This window comes from Orycteropus afer, unplaced genomic scaffold (assembly GCF_000298275.1).
Source record: "Orycteropus afer afer isolate SDZICR_OR568_19922 unplaced genomic scaffold, OryAfe1.0 scaffold00074, whole genome shotgun sequence".
Taxonomy (NCBI): Eukaryota; Metazoa; Chordata; class Mammalia; order Tubulidentata; family Orycteropodidae; genus Orycteropus; species Orycteropus afer.
Window position 1 is genome coordinate 10,311,282 of NW_006921661.1, and position 27,583 is coordinate 10,338,864.

The 27,583-nt window shown below is 47.4% G+C and overlaps 1 protein-coding gene across 1 annotated transcript in view; it reads left to right on the plus strand.

The window, feature by feature from the left end:
- The window catches only part of NUMA1 (nuclear mitotic apparatus protein 1), a 34,836-nt gene that overhangs the window by 1,795 nt on the left and 5,458 nt on the right, over positions 1 to 27,583 (plus strand). Inside the window, exons 2-16 of the mRNA XM_042780968.1 lie at positions 5,345 to 5,430; positions 12,069 to 12,148; positions 13,430 to 13,512; positions 14,117 to 14,197; positions 15,735 to 15,822; positions 17,112 to 17,235; positions 17,731 to 17,888; positions 18,182 to 18,299; positions 18,393 to 18,510; positions 18,726 to 18,866; positions 20,178 to 20,300; positions 20,434 to 23,808; positions 24,251 to 24,292; positions 25,736 to 25,804; positions 27,408 to 27,518. Coding sequence (XP_042636902.1) covers positions 5,345 to 5,430; positions 12,069 to 12,148; positions 13,430 to 13,512; positions 14,117 to 14,197; positions 15,735 to 15,822; positions 17,112 to 17,235; positions 17,731 to 17,888; positions 18,182 to 18,299; positions 18,393 to 18,510; positions 18,726 to 18,866; positions 20,178 to 20,300; positions 20,434 to 23,808; positions 24,251 to 24,292; positions 25,736 to 25,804; positions 27,408 to 27,518 — 4,797 coding nt within the window. The remainder of the gene's footprint in view (positions 1 to 5,344; positions 5,431 to 12,068; positions 12,149 to 13,429; positions 13,513 to 14,116; positions 14,198 to 15,734; positions 15,823 to 17,111; positions 17,236 to 17,730; positions 17,889 to 18,181; positions 18,300 to 18,392; positions 18,511 to 18,725; positions 18,867 to 20,177; positions 20,301 to 20,433; positions 23,809 to 24,250; positions 24,293 to 25,735; positions 25,805 to 27,407; positions 27,519 to 27,583) is intronic.

Sequence of the window (27,583 nt, forward strand, 5' to 3'; positions counted from 1 at the left end):
GGTTAGCAGTCAAGTGCTTTAGCCACTATGCTACCAGAGCTCCTTTATTTAGGTTAGGCTTGTCTTTATGAGGACTGTTACCATTACGAGGAGCTCTGGTGATACAGTGGATAAGGCATTTGGCTGCTAATCAGAAGGTCTACAGTTCAAACCCACCAGCTGCTCTACAGAAGGAAGATGAGACAATCTACTTCTGTAAAGATTTATAGCCTTGAAAACCCATAGGGGTTGCTATGAGTCAGAGTCGACTTGATGGCAGTGGGTTGTTTTGGTTATTACCATTACAGTGAAGAACAGATGGAAGGCTAGTTGTTTTTTTTTTTAATTTTTTATTGTGATTTGGGTGAAAGTTTACAGAGAAATTCATCTTCCATGCAGTAGTTAATACACATTTTGTTTCATGATATTGCAATTTTCCACAGTGTAACAGCTCTCTTCCCACTTCTCCCACATAGCTACCTACCTCTTCCCTGTATCCTTCCCTCCCAAGCACTCCTGCCCCCAGAGCTGTCTCTCTGTGCATACACAGCCCTTCTATTCTCTCATGATTGATTTCTCCAAGGAGTGTATCTACCTAATGTAAATGTTCAGCTCATATGCCTATCTTTTGCTTGGCTGGAAGCCACAGGAGTGGGTTCAGTTCCAGATCTGAAGGGTATAGCTAGGTGCTGTAGTCTCAGGGGCTTCATCAGGCTCTTATCAGATCAGCAAAACCTGGCCCCTTATTTTTTCTTTTCCCCAATGATTTTGTGTTTTGTTCCATATTGTTCTCCTACTCTATCCAGGATCTCCTACACAGATCCCCCTCTGAGTGGTTGACAGTTATAGCCAGGCACCATCTATTTCTTCTGGTCTCATGGTCATATAGTTGAGGATCACATGGTCTGCCAGTCCCTTGGACTAATTGTTTCCATGTGTTTTTAGTTTTCTTCCTTCTTTTTTGCTCTGGATGAGGAGGACCCATGGTTATATCTAGATGGCTGCTTGCAAGCTTTTAAGATCCCTGTCCCTACTCATCAAAGTAGGACGTGGAACAATGTTTTTGTGTAGTATGTTATGCCAGTTGAGCTTGATGTCCCCCTGTGACCATGGTCCTGAGCCCACAGGTCCACCTACTCACTCCCTCGGGCAGCTGGCTATGGCCAAGAAGTCACCACAACCTTGTCCCTTGTCAGCTCTACTATATACTTGGATATTCTTACAGAACATACAAATACACTTGTAGAAACATCTGTCAACCCTATACGTGGTCATGGGCACTCTCTCCCTGGCATATACATACCTAATCATTCAGCCTGTCCACCCATCTGTCTACCCATATATCCATATTTTCCGTCACTGACAACATAGTACTGTATGTGCAGAAGGGTTCATCTTTGTTATCTGTACCTCCCATGTACTCTATGTCTTCCTCTTCCTCGGTGCCACTGTGTTGATCACTCACAATTGGTACATTGCCCCTCCCTTCACCCAAATAAATACTTGTCTCTACCTATCTAGTAGTGTTGCCTCCCCTACCTTCCCACCCCTGGTAACCAACAAAGTTTCATTCTGTATATAAACTTTTCCTTGACTAAGGCTGGTTAGTTTTTTTAACTGCAAATACTATGGTACTTTAATCAGTACTTAACAATGCACATGCCTTAAAATCTTAAACTATAGTTATGTAGAATTTTTAAAATTTAAACAAAAATCATTTTGTAAAACTGTAGCAGCAAGAAATGCTTCTGTTAGGTTAGAAGAGTGTGGCATAGGAAACATGCACACAGTAACTACAACTGTGGTTTTTAAAAAGCCACATAGGTTAAAAAAAGTAAATTAGAAAGAAACAACAAAATGCTAAAAGCATATGTATTAAAATAGTAGAATCAGGGTTTTTTTTTTTTGTCTTCTGAATTTTCAGTAATTTACTGGTTTTATAATGTAAAAATAAATTTGAATTTTTTTTTTCACTCACTGTAGCTCAAAATAATTCTGTAGCCAGAAGTCATGATAAAGAAATTATTACAGGGAATTTTAAGATTCGATGACACCTTAAGCAACTGCATGAGCAGTACAGGCAGCTTCTGGTCTATGCAGTGAGCTCAGTCCTCACTCATGCACTCTGTATGTTGACTGCACACATGGGGTTGCCTCGAGTCAGAATTCAGCTCCCCAGCAACTACCAACAACAGGGATGAAAGAGCTTCTCCAGTTCCTCAACTTTCAGTTTCCCAAGTGAGAACAAAATAATTCATAGTAAGAAAATATGTTTTTATATAATGAAAGAAATTGTTGCTGTATTGTCACTTTATTGGTGTTAGACATGAATCTGGATTCTTCAAATGACTAAATCAGCCAGCTGTGAAGGTTGTTAGTAAACAAGCATTCATAACCCTTGAATGTTTTTCCTAGATTGTACATATTACAGAGAGAGAGTTTTTGGATACTTCAGTCTTGGCAGTCTCTTCATTGTTAGCAGGTAAAAAAGGGATCTTGGCCTCTGCAGTGTTATTCATTCATATTCTTCCTAGAAAACTTAACACTGGCTTCTCCTTACCAGTTAGACTGAGCTTTTTTCAAAAGATGGTATGAATACATTGCCTTTATAAATTCAATAAGAGGTCATACTTTATATTCCACATTGAATCTTTTTTTTTTTTTTTTAATTTTAATTTAGATACATGTAGAAGTTTTTAATATTTAATGGAAATAAATACTATCATTTGTTTTATTGATTTTTTTTTTTTAATTCTCTCCATTTTCCATGCGACTTTAACTGCCAAATAGTAGGTTTGCTGGGTCTATTTTTTTATTTTATTAACCATAATTATTGTTGTATTCTGTCAAGTTGATTCTGAGTCACAACGACCCCATGTGACAGAGTAGAACTGCTCCCCATAGTGTTTCCTAGGCTGAAATCTTTACTGGAGCGGATCAACAGATCTTTCCTCCCTTGGAGCAGCTGGCGGGTTTGAACTGTTAACTTTTCGATAATAGTACCTTGCTTTTGTTGTTGCTGGTGTTAGTTGCTGTGGAGGCAGTCCTGATTCAGGGTGATTCCACGTGTTGCAGAGTCCAAGTGCATTCTGGGGTTTTCAAGGCTGTGACCTTTCCAGAGCAGGTCACCAGGCCTTTCTTCCAAGGTGCCTCTAGGTGGGTTTGAACAAACCAATTAGCTAGTAGTCAGCACTTGGCCGTTTGTGCCACCCAGGAACTTCTACCGTGCTTTTGGTACTTTATGCTTTTTTTTTTCATGTGTTTTTGCACCTATAATCCCATCTGAGTCCACGCTATTCCAATCATTGGACTTGTGGAAAAGTAGGCACATGCACAGAGAGAGAGAGACTTGATAACAAAGGTCTAGCAAGTTAGTGGCGCATTGGGGCAAAAATTCACATCTGAGGACTCCCTGCCTAGTGCTTTTTGAAGAACAAACACATTTATAAGCTATCTAGGAGCTCTGGTGGCGTAGTGCCTAAGGCATTTGACTGCTAACCAGACAGTTGGTGGTTCAAATCTACCAGCCACTCCTCAGAAGGAAGGTTGGGCAATCTACTTCCATAGTGATGCTGCCTCGGAAACCCAAGGAGGGGCGCTATGAGTCGGACCCGACTCCACTCCATGGCAGTGAGTTTGGTTCTTTGATTTTTATGACTTGTTTTCACATAGTCATGCAGAAGTTCTCCAAAAAAGAAAAAAACCTTTCTTAAAGAGGCTAAGTCTTCCCTTCCCCCCTTAGTCTTGCATATGTGATTAATTAACTTCACAAACCCTTCCTTTGGTAATACAAAGGTAAACTTCAGCCCAAGCTACTTCAGAACTTAGTGCCTTTGGAATTTATGAGGCTTTCCTGTAGAAGTCAACCATATGTGGCTGTGGAATAGCCTATGTACCTGAATCATTTGCATGTGGCCCCTGGCAAATTTCTTGTGGTGTAGACTGATTTAGATGGGTGCCTGCCTGGAGCCAAAGAAAAGGAGCAGGGCAGTGAATTAAAATTGTTACATTTTTTGTCTGGAGTTGCCAGCTTTTCTTTCCTTCCTCTCTTTTTCTTTAATTATGTTATTCCTCCAGGATGCACCTCTCCTCAGCTAAGGTTTTATGTCTGGAAAGAATAAAAAAATACATCAATAATAAAATTGTGTGTGTGTGCAAAATAAATGTAATATTTAATTTTTGAATACGTATTTCAAAATTTAAGCAGTACAAGAATTACAGTGTAAAAATTCAAGAGACACAGTGCTAAAATATAAAAATTCAAGAAATTAACAGGGTTACAAAAAATTCAAGCAATAATAGAGCTATAATAGAAAAATTCAGGAGATACAAAGGGTTAGAATGTAAAAAGCCTTTTTTTTTTCTCACCTGCAGACTCTTAGTTATAGAGTTCCTCTCTCTAGGGGGAACCAATTGTACTAGTTTCTTATATATCCTTACCTATTGCTGTGAAATTGATTCAGACTCCTAGTGATCCTAGACAGCGTGGAACTGCCCAATAAGGTTTCCAAGGCTGTAATCTCTATGGGGGGAGCTCTGGTAGCATAGTGGCTAAGACACTTGCCTGCTAATCAGACGGCTAGCGGTTCAAACCCACCAGCCACTCCTCGGAAGGAAGGTTGGGCAATCCTACTTCCGTAGTGATACTGCCTCGGAAACCCAAGGAGGGGTCGCTATGAGTCGGGGCCAACTCGAGGGCACATAACAACAACAACAACAACAATCTTTATGGGAGGAGCTCTAGTAGCGTAGTGCCTAAGGCACTTGACTGCTAACCAGAAGGCTGGCAGTTCAAACCCAGCAGTCAACTCCTCTCGGAAGGAAGGTTGGGCAATCTACTTCTGTAGTGATACTGCCTCGGAAACCCAAGGAGGGGTCGCTGTGAGTCAGATCTGACTTGATGGCATATAACAACGACAGCAGCAATCTTTATGGGAGCAGACTGCCACATCTCTCTTCTGTGGAGCAACTGGTGGGTTCAAACTGCTGACTTCTAGTTAACACCTGAGCATTTAACCACTGTGTCACCAGGGCTCCTAAAGGTACCCTTAGGGAACCTCGTTATATTTAAAGTATACCCCAAGTTCTGGAACATCTTATTTCGTTTCAGCCAAAGGGTTGACTCTGCTGGTAGCATTTCAGGGGGTTGTCATTGGAGAGCATTAACTGGATGGATGGGGTGCCAGAAGCATTCCTTCACTGAAACGGAAAATCCTGGAACCACATGTTTTTTCATTCCTGTAGCCTACAACTGTAGGCATTCACAATGAGCAGGGAATTGTCAACATCTGGGAAAAGGAGTAAACCACACTGCTCCTGGCATTTATAATACGGTAATTATTTCACCAGGCTCTCTGTCTCGCAGGTGAACAGTTTGCGCATGGCAGACCCTGTGGAGACTGTGCTGCAGCTCCAGGACTGCAGCGTCTTCCTCAGGATCATCGACAGCATGTGAGTAGCATCTGCACCCTTGTCCAGCCTCAGAGCTTCCTGCTCGGGTAGGGACTGCATTTGCTCCCTTTCCTTGGTAATCACTGTGATCACAAAGCATGGGCAGGATTGGGATGTCATAAGGCAGTGTGGGACCTAGAAAGAAGAACACACTGACCTCATCCTCCTACCATGTGCCTTTGGCTGTGGGAGAAGTTTCACTCCTGTCCCATCCTAAGGCTTCTTCACTCTTGCACAGAGAAGCTCCAGGTCTCTGGACGCTCACACTATTCCCAGAGCCTGCTCAAGGTCTCCCTGCCATCCTTTGCATGGGAGTGTTCTACAGCTCTCTGTCCTTGACACATCACCATCTCCCAGTCCCTCTCTTTGCACCCTCTGGGGTCAGGAGGAAGAAAGGGAAGTTCTTACACTTGAGAGAAATAAAAATTACTTGTTGTTAGGTGCTGTAGAGCCTGTTTTAAATCATAGTGACCAATGTGGCAGAGCCAGAACTGCCCTATACTATTTTCTAAATTGTAATCAGATTGCCAGGTCTTTTTCCTGTGGAGCCACTGGGTGGATTTGAACCACCACCCTTTCAGTTAACAACCAAGCATTTAACCATTGCACCTAGACATTGCGTTATCTGACCTGTTAGCACAGCACAACTAATGCTCCTTTTTGAGCCATTATAATATTTCTGGTTTTTTTTCCATCTGCCTCATTAACTTGCTTTGGTGAGGTCAATTAGCATTTGATTCACTTGCTGTTGTCATGTAGCCAGGATTCTAGTTCAACCTTTTTGCTTTATATCTGTCTTCAGCATATGTCCCCTTTGAACATTGTTGTTGTTGTTATGTGCCATCGAGTCAAACCCGACTCATAGTGACCCCTCCTTGGGTTTCCAAGGCAGTATCACTACGGAAGTAGGATTGCCCAACCTTCCTTCCGAGGAGTGGCTGGTGGGTTTGAACCACCAGCCGTCTGGTTAGCAGGCAAGTGTCTTAGCCACTATGCTACCAGAGCTCCCCCTTTGAACATTAGTTACCTGGAAAATCAGTGGAGTGGAACCTCCTTCTAATATCCGGAACAAGCAAAGATCTTTCAGGCTATATAGCTTCGAGTTGTTTTATTAAACCCATGTAGTTCATCTTTTTTCCTGTATCTGTTAGCTTTCAGGAAATTATAGAGGACAGAACTGACCTTCTCTCACTTATTCATCCTATAGCCAAATAAAGAGGCCAGCCATCATATAAGGAATTAGGAGGACAGTGATAGACAGGACCCCTGCCCCAACCACTCACTTTTTTTTTTTTTTTTTAAAGGAAATGTAGAGTAGACTACGAACCACATGCTAGATTGAGCTGTTGAGGGAGTTACGTGCCACACACGGCAGTTAGGAACGATGTCTCTGTGAGGAGTGTGGCCTCCCATTTGTACGCAGCAGCTCCTCAACAGGGAATGAAGGCAGGGATTGTGTCTGATTCATTTTGGGGTCCTCCACACCTTCCTTAGGACATTACATTGATTAGATGTATGTGTTACACCCCAGAAGTCTTTTATTTATCGGTTGATGGCACATGTGGTGCCGTGGATTCATAGGGAATGAGTTCCAGCAGCTCAGGCTCCTTTCCATTGGTTCTCACAAAGTGTGCTGCTCCGGGTGGAGCAGGCTGGTTGCTTCATTTGAACCCAGGTACCTTTCTCTTTGGATTCCTTCTTTTTCTGATTATTTTCCTTCATACATTTGAGGAAGTTCTCTTGGCTCTTAGAGTATTTAATATGCTCCATATATTACTTTTCTTGGCAAAAATCTTGCCCTTATCATATCTGTTCACAACAATGCCAAAAGCATGCTGGGTATACTCTCCCAGTTGTTCCATGGTAACATTTATGGGACATTCCTTTTTGAGCAGTGCCCATTCCCTTGATGTTTACAGTATCTCCTTTCTTGTAGATTCACATGTATGTGGCCAAAGGAATACAGTCATGTTTTCTGAAAGGCCAGCAGAACATAAAGTTGGTGCCTCTCCTCTTTCTCTTTGTGTTTGTCATTTTGGTGAATTACTGCAAGGTGACGGTTCCAGCCGAAAGGGATTTGGTTTTAACTAATACTTGTTAAATAAAAGAATGAATGAAGGTGTAGCTGCTATTCTCCATCAGCTGTCTAGTGGGACTGGGTAGCCCAGGACTAGAGGGTTTGCTAGAGTGGTTTTTATTGTATCTTTTGAAATGTCTATCAGTAGTGGGAGTATCTTACAGAATTTTTAAAAGTCCGTATGGCTGTAACCAGCCCTAGTGCCTCTGAAAGAAGACACTTATTTTGGTACCAAAACCTATGGCTGTTGAGTCAGTTGTGACTCCTGGTGAAGCCATGTGTGCAGAGTAGAACTGTGCTCCAGGCTTGCAAGGCCATGACCTTCTGGAAGCAGATTGCCAGGCCTTTCTTCTGAGATACCTCTAGGTGGTTTCAGACGGCCAACCTTTCGGTTATCAGCTGAGCACTTAACCGTTTCACCACCCAGGTGTTCTGTTCTGGGACATTGCCTCTGTTACTAGGCAGGATATCTCACCATCCTATTTTTCCTTGGCACTGATTTCTAATCAGTTGCCATCTTTTTAGTTTGTCCTTTAGAAGACTTTCACATCCCTTCCTCTCCCTCATTCTGGACACTAGGCCCTCATGACCTTGTTCTTTCTGATTTTTCCTTGTTCTAGTCTATTTCTGTACATGTGATCTCAAGAATCTTCCTCAAACCCTGCTTTCATGATGACACTTTGCAGCTGATGAACCTCAGTGACTCATCATTGTCAGTAGGTTGAAGTTGAAATCTTCAGTCCTAGTATTCAGAATCTTTCATCAGGTGCCCATCTCCTCTCACTAGTCTTACTTCCTGATGTTACTTATGCACAGACCTGCCCAGCATACTCATGTATACTTCCAGGCCTTCTGACTTTTGCTGTCTTTATATATTTTTTTAAGTAAAAATTACTCATATCCCTTCAGAGTTTTCTTCTGTTTATCATAGATATATCCTTATACATATATGCTTTTGTTTTTTAAAATAAAAATGGAATCAAGTTAAATATATTAGTTTTACAATATACTATTAAAAAACAATTTACTATGAAAAAGTTTAAATATACACAAAAATAGAACAGAGTATATTGAGACCCCCAAATACACCCACCACCTGCCTTCAATAATTATCAACATTTTTGCATCACATACTTTGGATATGTTATTAGGAGGGACTAGTCCCTGGAGAAGGACGTTTTAACTTTGCAGAAGGTCAGCAAAAATGAGGAAGACCCACAATGAGATGGGTTGACACAGTGGCTGCAACAATGGGCTGAAACATAGCAACGATTGTGAGGATGGTGCACGACTAGGCAGTGTTTTTTCTCTTTTACATGAGGTTGCTATCGGTGGAAACTGATTCAGCAGCACCTAACAACAATTCATCTGTCTCACATTTTACTTTCTGTGTTACTTCAAAACAAATACCAGACATCATATTTTATTCTTCATATTTCAGTATGTTTCTTAACAGATTTGTATTCATTTTTTTTAAATAACAAAACTATAATACCAAAAATCACACCTAACAATGAACAATAATTCCTTAATATCAGTCCATGTTCATTTTTTCCCGTTTGTCTATAAATATGTCTTTATAATTAATTTATTCAAGTCAGGATCCAAGCAGCATCCACACATTGCATTTTGTTGGTAAGTCTCTTAAGTCACGAATAGTTATCCCTCCCCACTCCCTATTTTTTTTTCTCCTAAATTCTGGATGTTAGTTACATCATCATGGTGCTACTTACCTTGTTCTCTTTTCCCCTTATTGCCTGTAAACCAGTAATTACATCTAAGTTTGATTAGCTTAAGGTTCATTCCCCGCCCCCTAAGCATACTTCATAGATGGGTTTGTGTGCTATCTGTAAATCAACATTTTGTCAATTCCTAATGACAATGATCATTTTTCAAACTCTAATGAAATGGTCAGTCAGTTTGAGCAACTAACATCCATGGCTGGTAAAAACCATTAAATGAAAGGTTGATTAAATGAAAGGCTGGATTAGGCTGAAAATACCTACTAACTCACTGTTTATTTTTAACATTATGGAAAGAGAGGTAACCAGATATGAGATCTATCCCATGTTGTTACATGGTAGGGTGCAGTCTGCTTTATGGACTTAGAGATCAAAGAGCTTTTGCTTTTGAGGGGATAAGTTTCCCTTGCCCAATGATAAGAGCTATCAATATGACCAAGGGCATATGTCCTTGGTTTAGCCACAATAGGTTTATAATCTGATGGGAAATTTTCATACAGAGGGTCAGAAATTCAAGCTGTTCGTTTTCCAAGTTGTGTTTTAGTGTGCTGCCTGAGCCTTAGATTAGGAGGGAGTGTGTATCAGTTTGCCGCTATGGCTATTGAAATAACAAATTAACCTTAATCTCCATTTCAGATCCAGGACAATGCAGACCAACTTCCTTTGGGAATGGAAAAGAGAGGTTCTTAGTTAATGTGTTCTGGCTACTGCATGTCTTACACCATTACTCATGCTGACCTAAAGCAGACTTAGTTCTCAGCTGAAGACAGTTGGGTGGGCAGATAGAAGCTGTGGGAGTTGAATAGGGCTCATTCCTTAGCCATTGGCCTTCTCTGTGGGAAAATCCATTGGTGTCAACCCCTCAGACAAGTTTACCTTTCAGTTTTTCCTTGTGTGAATAGACTAAAGCAAAAAGGCTGTGCTATTTCGTTGAATGAGGTTTAAGTAGCAGAATTCAGTGGAGGCATTTAGCCAGAAAACCTGAAGTTTGGCATTCGCTTTGCTGACATTGACCAGTGCTATTCCCAGTAGAAAGCTGCTTTCACTGTTAGCCCACACATATTGAGCACCGGCTGTATCCCTAGCTTTCTGCTAAGCTTTCTGCTAAGAGTGGTGAGTTGTAAATGATGCAGTTGTATCCATGAGTGCTGTAGAAATTCCTGAGAAGGAGGATGGAGTTATGACTAACATTAGTTCTGGATGACTTCCTGACAGAGATGAGACTTGAGCAGTCTTGAAGGATGGACTGGGTTTCTTCAGGACCAGCCTTTCTCACAAACTTATACCAATGTCATAAGACAAAGTGTATGTGACCTACTGTATGGAAAGTGAATTTGCTCTGTAAACGTTCACCCAAATCACAATTTTAAAAAAAAAGAACTTATACCAGAGGCTTAGTGGGAAAAAGGTTTTATGGTCAAATAGGTTTAGGAAATAATTATATTCTCTTCATTAGAAATGCTGAGAACTCTCTATATTTTTATTTAATGGAATACACTTATATACATAACTGCTGTACACTGGGGGGAAGGAGTCCCAGTACTCCATATTGTGGGTGGGCAAGGAAGATAGTTCGTTTGGGAGTCTGTGAGATTAGCATCTTCTCAAGACTCTGAAGATCAGCTACCCAGAATGCCAGTCGTGGGGAGTTCAGCTTGGAAGAAGCTTTGCTAGTCATTTGGGAGATGGGGGAAGTACCTTAGTTTGGACGCTCTACAGGTTGTCTCTGGTCCTGGAACATTCTAAATTCTAAGGCTTCCCTTGTCCTCTAGAAAGTTGGCTGAAACCTGAAGATTCAGATTCTGAGGATCATGAGACCCTTTAATCAGTATCTCCAGCCATAGCCTAAACAGAAAGTCAGCAAATCATGGTGGCTTTCTACTTGAAGTGAAGATACTTCTGAAAAGGAACCTACAATTAGAGCAAGCATCCAGGGGCCAGGTCCTTGGGTTGTGTGAGAGCTCCCCCTGCTGAGTCTCCCTTTGTTACTCTCTTTGCACTTTGCTGGCCCTTCTAGTTAAACACACACAGCAGCTACTGACCAAGAATGATTGTCCATTGGCCTGGCCCCCAGGAGACTTTAGCTACCTCAGTCTTTCCCCTAGTGTGTGTTGAACTTTGCCCTTTTACTTCAGAGTCTTGTTCCCTCCCATTCTTTCAGTTCTTGGACGTGTTTTTCTCTTCCCAGAGGCCTTTCTCACTTCTACTCTAGCTCTGTTTTTCCAGACTTCCTGACCTTTTTACAATTGAGCCATTCCAGACTATTTAACCTAGCTTCCTCATTCATTGGTGCTGCCTCCATCTCCTCTCACCCCCTTTCCCACAGAGCTTTTTCATATTCACAAATCAGATAGCAAAGTGTGTGGTCTTTTCCAGAAGGATCTCATACCTCAAGTCTCCACTTCTCACCCACCACACTGTTCCATCTGAATAAACGGTATCTTGGCATATTTTTGCCTGCTTCCGGGCTCTAGTCTGGTTCTCTTTCCAGGCCCAGCTTAGACCAAGCCCTGAAGGAAACCCAAACCAAATCTACTGCCATTGAGTTGATTATGACTCATAGCGACCCTACAGAACACAGTAGAGCTGCTCCACAGAGTTTCTAAGAATGTAAATCTTTATAGAAGCAGACTGCCTCATCTTTCTCCTGCGGAGCGGCTGGTGGGTTTGAACTGCCGATCTTTCAGTTTGCAGCCTAATGCTTTAAACACTTTGCCACCAGAGAGCCTCCTTAAGGAATGGGGAGGTAATATTTAATGCAGTAGCAAGGAGGGAAGGATTGCTGAGTACTCTTGTGTTAACACTTGCTCTTTTTCTAGCCGTGGCACGGAAGAGGGACAGCAAATCATGAAGCAGCCGGTATCAGACAGATTGGACTTTGTGTGCAGTTTTCTGCAGAGTAAGCACTTTTCTTATGTAGCTGGAGAGGGGCTGCTTCCTCAGTTCTTGGGACTTGGAATCCAAGAGGAATCAGTTCACAGGTGTTGGGAGGAAAAAAGGTCAAAGGCTCCCTGTTCTTCAGCACAGAGATAAATATAACTCTGTAGTGTTCCTGGGGCAGGTAATTTCTACACCAGCCAGGCAGAAGAAGGGTGGTCCCTTCAGACCCAGAGTCCATTGCAGAGATCCAGGTAAAGCCACAGAGTCAGTTTTGAAACTCCTCACCTTAGATTCCCAGTCTCCCCAGAAGGAGGAAGGAGGCAGGGGAGAGGGAAAGATCTGTATTGCCCTTTTTCACTTATAAGAAAAAGCAGCTTCCAAGAGAACTTTAAATTAATTGCTTGGGCGATAGGTGTAGGGGCAAAGATAGATTTAGGTTCGGATTTTGGCCCTTCTCTCTATTGTGTGACCTTGATGGGCATAGAGTCCCTGTCCATGAGATTGAGATAATAATAATTGCTCTTCAGTTTGTTGGGTAGATTAAATAAAAACACATCCAAAGCTTTTGGCACAGTGCTGGAAGTTTCCTTCCCTTCATATAGCCTTAAATCATAGAATCCCCATTTTTAACATAACTAAGCTATCTGCCATTACCACCTCAAGAGATTTCTAGGAAAGGTCATAATATATTTAAATAAAGTAAAAACCAACTGCCATTGAGTCGATTCCAACACATAGTGACCCTACAGGATAGGGTAGAACTGCCCCATAGGGCTTCCAAGGCTGTAAGTCTTTACAGACGCAAACTGTCTCATCTCTTCTCCCATGGCTAGTGGGTTCGAGCCATTGACCTTTTGGTTGGCAGCCAAATGCCTTGACCATGGTGCCACCAGAATTCTTCCAGATAAAGTAAGGTGTTAGTAATTGGGCCCAGACCTTGAGGCAACATAAGAGTCAAGTATGTCCCAGGCTTCCTGGTCTGATTCAGCTGCAGACCTTAATTGGAACAGGACCTAGGGTGGTCTGGAATTTTAGCCTCCTTCTTTGTGGTGCTAAGAAGTTGGTGTGTGAGTGCAATGCTGTGACCCAGTGTTGCTGTGAATTCTTAGCCTTTTTTCTTCCTCCCAACCGTTGGACAGGCCCTGGAAAAGGCTATGTTGGGGGGAGCAGAACATAGGGTTGTGTAGACTTTCATTTCATCACCCTACAAGAGGCTGCAATTCTGGTCCTCAAACTCTCAGACTTCCCTATGCTTGTCTTGGGGATGCTCACCCTCTTTTCTACATTGTTGTCATTGCAGAAAATCGAAAACATCCCTCTTCTCCAGAATGCTTGGTATCTGTGCAGAAATTGATGGAGGGGTCAGAACTGGAAGTGTCCAAGGTACCTATGGAGTACTAGATTGGTGGAGTGGGAAGGGTGGTACCCAGGAGACCTGCAGGGCCTTCCCTTAACCCAAAGGGAGATTATATTATGGGTGGTTGATTTCTGAGATTCTTGGAGGTAGGACCAGACAGACACCTGTCTGAGGCAAAAGCTCATTTAGTCTAAGAATTCTCAGAGTCCATGGCCTTAAGACAAAGAGGTTTATTACTAGAGCATTAATGCAGGTCCTGATGGTGACCTGGTAGGAATCATGCCATATACTGGGGATATCTTTTCTCATTTTTTCTCAAATGTTCAATATACTTCATTCCTTCTGCTCTTTCTAAGTGCTAGCCTATAGAGGATGCCTTGAGCTTTATACCCAGGGTTCCATGATTGCAGGAATTAAGCCATGCAGGAACCTAGCACATGGCTTTGTATATGGTGGGCATTGGGTTCTCTAATAAAGCGTTCCTGCTGTAGTGAAGGGCAGTGGCCTGGGGCTACCTTCTTCTCGGAGCTTTAGAAGAGTCTCTGTAATACAGCTCATAGTCCCCAGAACAACTCAGATGGGGAGCTCTGAGCAGACTTGCCTAGTGACTGCCTCTTGCTTGGCTTTTAGATAACCATGTTGCTCTTATACCACTTCACTATGAGCTCCAAAAGCCTCAGGGACTGGGACCAATTCGAATACAAGATTCAGGTAAGCCCTGTACCTCTACCTTATGTAGCAGGCCTAGCCTGTGTTTTACCTCACCCCATATTTTTTTCCTTTAAACAGTGTGTGTGTATGTGTGTGTGGGTGTGTTTAAGTTATGATTATAGTGATTACAGCTGTTCATCGTAGAAAATCCAGAAAACATTTAAAAGCACAAAGAAGGAAATAACAGTTGCCAGTATCTCATTCCCAGGGATATGTTAATTTTTTAAAGGCTATAAGTACAAGTCCTTTTAATACAGCATGTATTTAACTATATACCCTTGTGTGTATATAGAAATTGTTCTTATTCTCTCATCTATATGCCCACTTACATGTGTATGTGTGTATATGTTTTCCACAAAACTACTACTCCATTTAGGAGCTCTGGTAGCGTAATGCCTAAGGCACTTGACTGCTAACCAGAAGGCTGGCAGTTCAAACCCACCAGCCACTCCTTGGAAGGAAGGTTGGGCAATCTACTTCCGCAGTGATACTGCCTCGGAAACCCAAGAAGGGGTCGCTATGAGTCAGGTCCGACTCGACAGCATGTAACAACAACAACAACTCCATTTATGTCATCCTTTCTTCTAGTAGAAAGGATTAGTGAGAGAGCATGTCTTTGTCACCTTTGATAGTCTAGCTTAGAGTAGCTGCCTCCCAACCTCTCCTCATTTTAGTCCCTAAATGATGAGGAATTGGTACACCAGCTTCATTGTAGAGGGAATAGACGTGGTTTCCAGGAACCACCTGCCGTGCGGGTCATGATGTTGTCTTTGCTTCCTGTGTCAGCAGCTGTCCTTTATTTTTCAGAGCAGAAACAGGTGGGGTCCAGAGCGGGTAACCTCAGGGTTAATCGGGGCAGTGTTCAGAGAGCTGTGGTCTGTCATATATTGGTGGAAATGTTGACTCATTCCTGTGTGCTGTCCCATTCCACACTCATTCCAGGTTCCTCGCTGAGATTGTAGTTGGAATTTAGTGGCATGAGCAGGATAGTTAGTTCTTTCCTTTTTTCAATCTTTGCTCCAAATTGGTCATAGACTTGGTAGAGACAGAAATTCTGAAAGAATAAAGAACAACAGCAGAGTTGGCCAGGAAGAGGAAGTCAACTCTGCAGCTTTGAAATTTAGACAGAGAAGAGAAGATTTTACAGCTGAGCTGGTGGGTAAGCTTTGGATGAGCTCCAGAAGTGTTCTCACTTGGATGAAGAACAATCAGGGTGATCTGCAAGAGGCCAACGTGGTCATGTATCAGAGGCTTCTACTATACTTCTCTATTTGCCTGTTCACTTCCCTTGTAGTGAGGAGTGAAGTCAGTCAGGGACTCTCAGTGTGCAAAGGGGAAGAAGCAGGTGGGATGAAATGTCTCTAATCAAATGTTCTTGGCTGGGCTACAGGTTCAGGATCTGAGAGGAGAACTGGGATCTCACAGGCTCCCAGGGCTTAAGAAAAGTTGGGAATAGAAATGCCGGGCTAGAGCTGTCCATCCTTTCAGGGGCCTGTATAACCCTAACCGGTGCTCTTTTCTTCTCTCTCTGGCTCAGGCTGAGTTAGCTGTCATTCTCAAATTTGTGCTGGATCATGAGGATGGGCTAAACCTTAATGAGGACCTAGAGAGCTTCTTGCAAAAAGGTGAGCAGGGGCACAGTCCTGAGGACCCCCTCATCTCTGATCTGGGAACTGCTAGGATCCTAAGGTGCTGAGATGTGCAGTGAGGAGGTTGTTTCTAATTCCAACACAAGGCACAGAGTTGGTGCTCAGGAAAAGTGTGCGTGGTGGGGTCAGTAGATTTCTGATTTGAGCCCTCCCAGGTCCTAAGGAGCTCCTCTTGGCTGCCTGGCAGCAGTTAACAGGTTGTTGATCACCAGTCATGTCTGGTGTTAGGTTGTCCTTGACTCCCCCATCTTTTAATTTCTCAGTTTTGAAACAAACACTACCCTAAGCTTAGAAACTGGGAGTGCACAGTCTATAAAAGTGATTTCCTCCCCTCATGAAGCTTTTGTGTTCTAGGTGAGAAGGCAGAGACATGAACTAGTAAGTGTGATAGAGAATCTAAATGCTAGGTGCTGAGTGTCTCAGGTGCCCTGGCTGGAGGTACACTAGAAGGAGTGATAGGTCTGCCAGTCATCTAATGGAGACACCATCTAGTGATGATGAAAATGTAAAAAATAGGTATGGGTGGGTTCTTTTGTAGCTACTGAAGTTGATGTTCCTCAAATTCAGCTTCCTTGTGAGACCAGCAGGTGGAGTTGTTGGAGTACAGGTGAGGGTCTGGGCTAGAAGAGAGGTTTGAAAGTGTAGATGGCCACTGATGCCATGGAGAATGTGGGCAGAGAAAAGGGGACCCTATCAGAACTCTAGGGAGGCACCAACATTTCAAGGGTGGGTGAAGACAGGAGGAGCAAATGAGGGAGACTGAGAATGGGTGGCCAGAGAGGTAGGAGAGAGCTGAAAGTGGTCAAGGGAAGAGATGGCTTTGAGAAAAGGTACATCGACCATGTGAGATGCCATGCTGTGAGATGCTCAGAAAGGAGGCTGGGGTAATGCAAGGGGTAGTGGGGGTTAAGACATGGTCCTGGCCCAGAGCTCCCAGGTTGCCTGTGTCAGTTGATTTGAGGGAAAAGCATGAGCACCTGGTCCAGTTCTGAGCATGGGGGAGACCCTGGCTCCACAGTATTCACACTGATCATTTGTGGAGACAGAAGCTCATGCATGACTTGATTTTGCTTAGGGATACTGACCCCTGGATACCAGACGCCAAGCTTTAGGTTCTGCCCTGTGGCCACTCTCATAAATGTTGGTGGGTTCGCTCCCACCTCCCACTAAGGTGTGTTCTCAAATTGCACAAGGATGCAAATCTGTTCACCCTCTTAGAAGCTGCTCTGTGGTTTGTCTGTCTGTTTCTCCCTCCACGCCCCCAGCTCCTGTCCCTTCCACCTGTTCCAGCACCACCTCTGAAGAGCTCTCCCCACCCAGCCACCAGACCAAGAAGGAGATTCGCTTCCTAGAGCTCCAGAATGTTGCTTCCTCTTCCAGTGGGAACAAGTACGTCCTGGCCCTTTTGGGACAGGGCCTTAGCCATCCAGTCCTCGAATCCCTGTGGGTTAGAGGCTAAGCTGCTGCCTGGCCTCTCTATCAGCTAGGAATGCTTTGGGAATGGTTAGATTTTGCATTTCTGCTATTACTGCTTGGGGGAATGGGCTGGGATCTCTTTGGGGCAGGCCACCTGCAAAGGCAATTCCTGTTTATGGAATACCTTTCTTCCTTGGAGATGATGCTGAAGTCCCATGTCTCAGTGCAGCTCTGCAGAGGCAAGAATTCATCACTTTTTTTTTTTTTTTGACAAAGAAATTAAGACTTAGAGAAGGGAAAAGAAAAGTTCCCGCAAGGTCATGTCATGAGGTGTGAGGCAGCACTGGAGAGTCCAGCCAGTGATCCGGCCAGAGACCCCTCTCCCCCACCTGTCCTGGGTATTGCTGGTTGCTTCAGCCCTCAGATCTCAAGCTCTGACCATGACTTCTGGGCCATCTCCTTCCTCAGCTTCCTTGTAGGATCTCCAGCCTCCCCCATGGGCGACATCCTGCATACCCCACAATTCCAGGTGAGACGGCTAAAGAAGCAGCTTGCAGATGAGAGAAGCAATAGGGATGAGCTGGAGCTGGAGTTGGCCGAGAACCGCAAGCTCCTCACTGAGAAGGGTAGGTGCCTGGCACATCGGCAGATAGGTGTGAATGGGCAGCATTTGGGACTTTCATCCAGAAAAATGCTGGACTTGCCTAGGAAATGTTCCTTTAGCTTCCCATGTTATCCCCTCTGCTGGCCCTGAAGCTCAGCCCTGTGCCTAAGGTCAGATGGACTTCCTAGAAGCTGTGTTCTGTCCTTGCTACTGTCCTGTCTACCCCTTAGGTTGGCTATCCTATTCCTCCTGCTCTCCGCTTCCTCCCCTTAGCTTTGTGCTTACTCTCTTCTTCTCTCCTCCACCCTGGGGCAGATGCACAGATCGCTCTGATGCAGCAACGCATCGACCGCCTGGCTCTGCTCAACGAGAAGCAGGCAGCCAGCCCACCAGAACCCAGGGAACTTGAGGAGCTACGTGGCAAAAATGAGAGGTATAGCCCTCCCTGCCTGCCTTTAGCTCCCAGCCCTGCCTGCACCCGGTGGTGGGCCACACTGTCTTCTCATTCCTTCCCCCCCACCCATAGCCTTACTATGCGGCTGCATGAGACTCTGAAGCAATGCCAGGACCTGAAGACAGAGAAGAGCCAGATGGATCGTAAGATCAACCAGCTTTCTGAGGAGAATGGGGACCTTTCCTTTAAGGTGAGTGGGGCTGGGGCTAGTCTACCCACAGAGGCCCCTCAGGACTGAGGTGGTCTGCAAGGCTCCCCAAGAGAGAGTTGAGAGGGGTTCTCTGGAGAAACCATTCCCTTTCATCATCCCATAATTGGGTATGTTAAGTATCCAGGGATACTGGATCATGTCCCTAAATTCTGATTTGTATTTCTGGGTGATTGGGATTCCCCCTGTCTGCTCAGCTACGGGAGTTTGCCAGTCACTTGCAGCAACTACAGGGCGCCCTCAACGAGCTGACAGAGGAGCATGGCAAGGCCACCCGGGAGTGGGTGGAGAAGCAGGCACGTCTCGAGAAGGAGCTCAGCACAGCCCTGCAAGACAAGGTGATGCTCTGCCTCTGGGAGCTGGGGCCGCAGTCCTGACCACGTGTTCAGAGCAGAGTTCCATTTACCAGTCTGTCCCTGTGGGTCTTTGGAAATTAAACTAACTTCATTTCAAGGATTAGTGCTGTGCTGTAATGGAACACTTGTGGGCTTAAGTTCAGTAGACCTAAGTTTGAATCCTGTCTTGCTGTTTAAAAGGTGTGGATCTTGGGCAAGTTATTCACTCTCTCCAGGCATCCTTTCCCTAAAATGGGCGTAGTAATAAGAGTAGCTTATCATTAATTTTTTTTTTCAACATTTTATTGTGATTTGGATGGAAGTTTTCAGAGCAAATTGTTTCCTATTCAACAGTTTTTACACATTTTGTTTTGTGACGTTAGTTGCTATCCCTTCGATGTGACAGCATTCTTCCCACTTCCTCCTTGGGTTCCTCCTTTCCCTTCACCCATCTTTCTTGCCCCTCCCGCCTTCTGAACTTTGTTTGGGGCAAATGCTGCCCTTTTGGTCTTGACTGTTTCTGAGGCTCATGTTCCTCACGGGTATTATTGTTCACTTTATAGGCTTGTCTGTTGTTTGACTGAAAGGTGATCTCCAGGAATGGGTTCAGTTCCAGGTTTGAAGGGTAGCTGCTTCATCATTTGTGAGATAATACATATAAAAGCAACTTAACATATCGTGTGGTGTAAAGTAAGCGCTCAATGAATTAGCTGCTGTTATTATTGTTGTTATTAAGAACCCAACTCTACTGCTAATTAACAATGTAGCCCTTGGGCAAGGCACCTAACATCTGAGCTTTAATGTCTTGCTCTGTTAAAGTGGGATAGTAATAGCTACCTCTCTGATATGTTATATGGATTAGAAATCAATAGGTACACCCAGCACAGTGCCTGGCCTCTAATAGGTGCTTAGTGAACAGTGGTGGGGAAGAGGGTGTGGGGCTGGGGTGATGCTGTTGCTGCTGCTATTGACATTGATGCCCAGATCATCAGGGAATATTTTTGGTTGTATCTGGGATAATCCGGGGGCCAAGACTTGTCTGAGGAGGGCTACACGGTAAGGAAATTTGAAGTAAACTTTGTAGCCTCAGAGGAATAAGCAGTTCACATTATAACTTAATTCAGCCTAGGAACTAGGGTTAGAAAGTCAAGTCCCTCAGTATTCTGGGTCTGTGGTTTCTGAGTCTTTTCTAGACCAAGGCAAGGTCTTGGTCACAAGATGATAGGGTCACCTGCTGATGTCCACGAGGGCATGTGTGGTCATCTGGTGACTAGTCCACTTCTTTGTTCACATGGGTCTTTTGTTTACCCCCAGAAATACTTTGAAGAGAAGAATGAAATCCTCCTGGGGAAACTTTCACAGCTGGAAGAACACTCAACCCAGCTGCAGGAGAACCCACCCCAGGAGAAGGGTGAGGTGCTGGGTGACGCCTTGCAGGTAGGAATATGTGGGAGCAGCCAGCAGGACCCACGTGCTGTAGTTGAGTGGGAGCATGTTCAGCACGTTCAGATTCCTATTCCTGGTGACTGAGGAGCCGTGTTCATCTCATTTGTCTCTTTTATCCCACCAGCTGGAATCGCTGAAGCAAGAGGCAGCCACTCTTGCTGCAAACTATGCGCAGCTCCAAGCCAAGGTGAAGGAGCTGGAGACTGAGCGGGGCAGGCAGGAAGCCGAGCTGCTTACCGAGCGGGGCCACTTTGAGGAAGAAAAGCAGCAGCTGGCCGGCCTGATTGCTGGTCTGCAGAGCTCTGTCTCCAACCTCAGCCAGGCCAAGGAGGACCTGGAGAAGGCCTCACAAGCTCAGAATGCCCAGCTGACCGCCCAGGTGGCCAGTTTGACCTCTGAGCTGACCACACTTAATGCCACCCTCCAGCAACAGGATCAAGAACTGACTGGCTTGAAGCAGCAGAAGGAAAAGGAGCAGGCTCAGCTTGCCCAGAGCCTCCAACAGCAAGAACAGGCCTCCCAGGGCCTCCGTCACCAGGTGGAGCAGTTGAGTAGCAGCCTGAAGCAGAAGGAGCAGCAGTTGGAGGAGGCAGCCAAGGAGCAAAAGACAACTAGGCAGGAACATGCCCAACAACTGGCTGCTGCTGCCAAGGAGCGAGAGGCCTGCCTGAGAGAGAGGGACACAGCCTTCCAGCAGCTGGAGGCACTGGAGAAGGAGAAGGCTGCCAAGCTGGAGATTCTGCAGCAGCAACTTCAGGCTGCTAAGGAAGCCCAGGACAGCGCCCAGACCTTAGTGACACAGGCCCAACGGGAAAAGGCAGAAGTGATCCAGAAGGTTGAGGAACTCCATGCCCGTGTTGAGGCAGCCCACCGGGAGCAACGTGAGGCCCAGGCCCAGGTGACAGAGCTGGAGGCCCAGTTGAGGGCTGAGCGGCAAAAAGCATCCGAGAGAGAAGCGATGGCCCAGGAGAATGACCAACTCCAAGAGCAGCTCCAGGCCCTTGAAGAGTCCTTGAAGGCCACCAAGGGCAGCCTTGAGGAAGAGAAGCGCCGGGCTGCAGATGCCCGGGAGGAGCAACAGCGCTGTGTCTCTGAGCTTGAGGCAGAGACCCGGAGCCTGGCAGAGCAGCGTAAACAAGAGCTAAAGGAGCTTGAAGAAGAGAAGGCTGGGCGCCGGGAGCTGGAGACCCGATTACAGCAGCTTGGGGAGGCTCATCAGGCTGAGATGGAAGCCCTGCGGCGGGAGCTGGCAGAGGCCATAGCCTCCCAGCGCAGAGGTGAGAGTGATTATGAGCAGCTCGCCAAGGAGGTAGCTACCTGGCGTGAACGGTATGAGGATAGCCAGCAAGAGGAGGCACGGTATGACGCCATGTTCCAGGAACAGCTGGTGGCCCTACAGGAGGAATGTGAGAAGGCCCGTCAGGAGCTGCAGGAGGCAAAGGAGAAGGTGGCAGGGATAGAGGCCCACAGCGAGCTCCAGATAAGCCGGCAGCAGAATGAGCTCACTCAGCTCCGTGCCAACCTGGCCAGAGCCCTCCAGCAGGTCCAGGAGAAGGAGGTCAGGGCCCAGAAGCTTGCCGATGACCTCTCCACTCTGCAGGAGAAGATGGCTGCCACCAGCAAGGAAGTGGCCCGCCTGGAGGCCTTGGTGCGCAAAGCAGGAGAGCAGCAGGAAACAGGCTCCCGTGAGCTACTCAAGGAGCACCCGAGGGCAGGAGACAGAGAGGCAGAGTGGCTGGGGGAGCAGCAGGGATCCCAGTTCTGCAGCACACAGGCCACGCTGCAAGCCATGGAGCGTGAGGCAGAGCGGATGGGCGGTGAGCTGGAGAGGCTTCGCGCTGCGCTGATGGAGAGCCAGGGCCAGCAGCAGGAGGAGCGTGGGCAGCAGGAGAGGGAGGTGGCACGGCTGACCCAGGAGCGGGGCCGGGCCCAAGCTGATCTTGCCCTGGAGAAGGCAGCCAAGGCAGAGCTGGAGATGCGGCTCCAGAACGCCCTCAATGAGCAGCGGGTGGAGTTTGCTGCCCTGCAAGAGGCGCTGGCCCATGCCCTGAGAGAGAAGGAAGAGAGGGATCAGGAGCTGACCAAGCTTCGTAGTCAGGAGGCAGCCCAGAAAAGAGAAGTGGAGGAGCTTCAGCAAACCTTGGAGGAACTGAAGGAACAGGTCACTAAGAAGGAAAAGGAGCACCCAGAGTCTGTAGGAGCGGCCAGTGGAGATGCTGGGACTGCTGGAAAGACAGAACCGTCAGGGGCAGAGCTGGAGGCTCTGCGGGCAGAGGTGAGCAACCTGGAGCAGCAGTGCCGGCAGCACCAGGAGAAGGCCTCCAGCCTGGAGCGCAGCCTGGAGGCTGAGCGGGCCTCCCATGTGGAGTGGGACAGTGCTCTGGAGACACTGAGGGGCCAGTTAGAGGAGAAGGCCCAGGAGTTGGGGCGCAGTCAGGATGACTTAGCCTCAGCCCAGAGGGAGTTGGCCACCTACCGTGCCAAGGCCCAAGACCACAGCAAGGCTGAGGATGAGTGGAAGGCCCAGGTGGCCCGGGGCCAGCAGGAGGCTGAGAGAAAAAACAGTCTCATCAGCAGCTTGGAGGAGGAGGTGTCCATCCTGAACCGCCAGGTCCTAGAGAAGGAGGGTGAGAGCAAGGAGCTGAAGCGGCTGGTGATAGCCGAGTCAGAGAAGAGCCAGAAGCTGGAAGAGAGGCTGCGTCTTCTCCAGGCAGAGACCGCCAGCAGCAGTGCCCGAGCGGCGGAGCGCAGCTCTGCTCTTCGGGAGGAGGTACAGACCCTCCGGGAGGAGGCGGAGAAGCAGCGAGTAGCTTCAGAACACCTGCGGCAGGAGCTGGCCTCGCAGGCAGAGCGTGCGGAGGAGCTGGGCCAGGAATTGAAGGCGTGGCAGGAGAAGTTCTTCCAGAAGGAGCAGGCTCTTTCTGCCCTGCAGCTGGAGCAGACCAGCACACAGGCCCTGGTGACCGAGCTGCTGCCCGTCAAGCACCTGTGCCAGCAGCTGCAGGCCGAACAGGCGGCCGCTGAGAAGCGCCACCGCGAGGAGCTGGAGCAGAGTAAGCAGGCGGCTGGTGGGCTGCGGGCTGAGCTGGTGAGGGCCCAGCGGGAGCTCGGGGAGCTGGCACCCCTGCGACAGAGAGTGGCAGAGCAAGAGCGAGCCGCCCAGCAGCTGCGGGCAGAGAAGGCCAGCTACGCCGAGCAGCTCAGCATGCTGAAAAAGGCCCACGGCCTGTTGGCAGAGGAGAACCGGGGTCTGGGGGAGCGGGCCAACCTCGGCCGGCAGTTTCTAGAAGTAGAGCTGGATCAGGCTCGGGAGAAGTATGTCCAAGAGCTGGCAGCCGTGCGTGCTGACGCAGAGACCCGTCTGGCTGAAGTGCGGCAGGAGGCACAGAACACTGCCCGGGAGCTGGAGGTGATGGCTGCCAAGTATGAGGGTGCCAAGGTCAAGGTCCTAGAGGAGAGGCAGCGGTTCCAGGAAGAGAGGCAGAAACTCACTGCCCAGGTAACGTGCCCAGCCCAGCCACAACCCCCAAAGAGCTGAGAGAGCGGGGACCAGGAGAGAGAGCAGCTCCCACATCAATGCCTTAAGCTAGTTAAAGGCCTTCCCTCGTGCACCAGGTGGCACAGTAGAAGAGTCTCTTGCACCTGTTGTCTTCAAGAAAAATAGCAGTATCTTCCCTTTCCGTGAAGCTCTGTCCCTGGGGAGTTACGCTGTGGAGGCTGTCAGCTCTCTGCAGGGGTGCACTGTTGAGGAACTGCACCTGCACTAGAGGCCCCAGAGACCACAAGGGACTCAAATGAGCCTAACTAGTCTTTTTTCCATGACTAGATGTCTAGTGGCTTGGGGGCAAGTATCAGCTCAGTGAGGTCAGCTTGGTAGCCAGGCCAGCCCTCTTTGGCCCCATCTCACTATTGTCTCTCCATTGCCCTTCCCCCATGCATAGGCGGAGCAGCTAGAGCTGTCTCAGAGAGAGCAAACTAAGCAGGTAATGCCTGGGGTCCTTGCTAAATGCTGGCTGCTTAAGCGGTGACCAGTCTCGGTGCATGGCCCCAGCTCAGCTTGCCTCCGCCAGCTCCTGTTGTGAACTGTTTGTGAAGGGGGCAGGGTCAAGCCGTGGAATCCAGGCCCAGGCTGCCCAGGAGTGCGGTGTGCTGGGCCGTCTCGGCCCTCATCCCACCCATCCCAGGTCGGCCTCTTCACCCTTCTGCACTTTCTCTCATCTGCCTGTCAGGAAGGAGGGGTAGGATGGGCTTCATATCTCAACTAAGGATAGAATCAATCCTTGGAGTTTTCGACCCTCCAAGTCATGGTCCAAGCTAAGGAGGTATTGTAGAATTACTTGTGGGCCTCGTTTAACATAACCCCCTTCTCTCCCACAGAGTGTGTGGATTTACTGAAGCCATAAAGGCAGCTGTAAGGCAGCTCTCAGAGTTAGGGAGGGCTGAGTTCAGTGCCTGCCCGTCATCTTCTGGGGCAGGATTGCTTCCTAAGAGTATGGTCTAGAGAGAGCTGGGAGCAGGAAGGCCAAGGTTGAGAGGAGCAGGAGAGGTCTACACACCAGACAGAGGAGGTTGTTAGACATCAAGGCTCCTACCCAGTCCCTTCAGACTTGTTAAGGTATTGGCCTCACCTTTCCTCCATTCCTGTCACCTCCTCTAAGGAGTCTGAGATGATGGGGGACAATCAATCACAGAACAGCAAACAGTTAGCAATGGAGCCCTTGCCTCTTCCCTTTTGCCTGATCATGCTTGAACTCCTTGAATGCCTGAAGGAGACGGGTGCTTGGGGTGGTCTTAATGTTCTCTCTTGTTCCCTGCTTCCCTTTGCTCTTCCTTTGTGGGAATGGGGTGGGCTTTGAGTACGTGTGCTGCCCCGCTCTTATCTTCCAGCAGTCTATTTTCCAATGCTAACCACAGCGGCCACGCTGCTGCCACCAGCCTCTAACAGCCTATGGATATTGGGAAGAGGTCTGAGCATCTGTGGGCTTCAGCTTTGGCAATTTCAGGGATGAGAGGGATGGATGTTCATGCATATTCTGCTAGAGTTACAGACGAGGTCCCCTGATTCTCCCCCAACCTGGGAAGGTTGGGCTGGGGAGCAGTGGTGGCAACAACAGCAGGGTGGTGGTGATGTGTCAGCTCCCAAGTCCATTCTGCTGATTCTAGTGGCTGGGGGGTCAGGCAGGCCTCTGTCTCTGCAGGCTGGAGTGGAGGTGAGTATGGCAGGTGACTCAGGATCAACCTGTGTATTAGATCACCTCCCTCAGGGTATGGCAGCCAGCCTGGGCAGCAGTGAGTCTGCTTTCTACTTGGAGGCCAGAGAAAGAATGAGTTTCCTCTTCTTCTGAGGGTCCTGGCCTGGGGAAACACCATACTTTGTCTAGACATCCGGAGGACAGCCTCTTGAGTCTTCTCTTACCCCTCCCCAGGTGGAAGAACTGAGTAAGAAGCTAGCTGACCATGACCAAGCCAGCAAGGTGCAGCAGCAGAAGCTGAAGGTGGGGCCAGTGGGAACTAGGCCTGACCTCTGCTCGGCCTCGGGGTGGGGGAAGGAAGGGGCACTCTACGACCTTCGGCTGTGGTGGGTGGGGAGGCAGAGGGTGGGCACCCTGGGTGTCTGGTAGCTTTCAGAGATCTGCCTGTGGCTCAGAAGCCCCTGTGGTGCCTTCTGGGAATGCTTGAGGATAGGCTGGAGCCGTTCCCATCCCTCTAGACCTCTGCTGTCCAGTAGAGTATCCACTAGCCACATGTGCTGTTGAAATTTAATTTAAATGAAATAAAATTTTTAAATTCCTCAGTCAGACCAGCCACATTTCACATGCTCAGTAGCTGTGAGTGGTTATTGGCTACCATATTGGACAGCATAGACACAGAACACGTCCCATCATCCCAGAAAGTTCCATTGGATGGCACTGGTCTAGATAGTCTAGGCTCAGGGAGTGTGTGATGATATTTAATATTACAGTACAGTTTAATAGTGCTGTAATGCTTTCTACTATGTCATCTCTTGTTCCATATTTGTTTTTTTTTTTTTACAGTTCTAGATTTAAGAGCCTTTAAAAACTCACTGCCATCGAGTTGATTCGACTCGTAGCGAGCTTTCCTTGGGTTTATGAGGTGGTATTTATACAGAAGTAGATTGCCCTGTCTTTTTTCTGAGGAGTGGCTGGGTTTGAACCACCAGCCTTCTGGTTAGCAGTCAGATGCCTTAGGCACTGTGCCACCAGAGCTCCCTCATAGCCTTTAGTCAGGGACAGAAAAAATGAACATCAGCAATCTTGACACTCACTAAAGCCCTGTGGATCATAGGAGTTGGTGGGAGCTCAGAGCTTCATCTCCCCGCTCACCTTCCGTATGTAACACACCACATCATGCGTCACTCGTAAACAGATGTCTCTCCTGCTCTTTGTGGGGCCTGCCCTGTATTAGGAGACAGGAGAGGCAAGGGCTGGATGACCCTGCCCAGCACTTCTAACAGACCCAGCACTGTGCAAGGCAGAGCAGGTGGGCAGAGACTGAGACACAGACCCTGTTCTGAAGAAGGCTCTGGTCTGGGTGGGAGGCGGTACTGGCACAATGAATGAGCCCACACAGGCTTGGGCATTAGATAAAGCAAGATTCAAATCTTACTCTGCCATTTAGTCACTATGACCCTGGTCATTTTGCTTTAAATCTCTGAGCTCAGTTTCCTCATCTCTAAAATGAGGATAAAGTTACTTCTGAGAGTGGTTTTGAGGATAATTGAGTTGTATACTCAGAGAGCTGACGTCAGGTGTCTCTGAGAATCCATTTCCTTTCTTCCTTGGGAGATTGTGTTCTCATAGAAAGTTTGAGACAATTTGTACCCTGTCTCAAAGATGACCAAGATAGGTCTGTTAGGACTGTGGCAGAGAGAGAGCCAATAGCACAGGCTGGCCAGGGAAAGCTCCTATAGAACGTGGACCTGAAGTGGGGGGAGTGGTGTTTCAGTAGGATGGAGTTGGGGGGAAAGTGTGTGTAAGTGTTGTGTGAGATTGGCCATGGAGCCCAAGGGGCTAGGCCAAGTTAGTGGGTTTGGGTGGAGCATCCTGACCAGCCCTGCTAAGCGTTCCATGCTCCCAGGCCCAAGGAGGTGAGAGCCAGCAGGAGGCCCAGCGCCTCCAAGCCCAGCTCAGTGAGCTGCAGGCCCAGGTGAGCCAGAAGGAGCAGGCCGCTGAGCACTACAGGCTGCAGGTGAGGAGCCTCACGCTGGGGCCAGGCCGCCCACCTCCCCACCCCACCCCAGTCCTGCCTCTGCC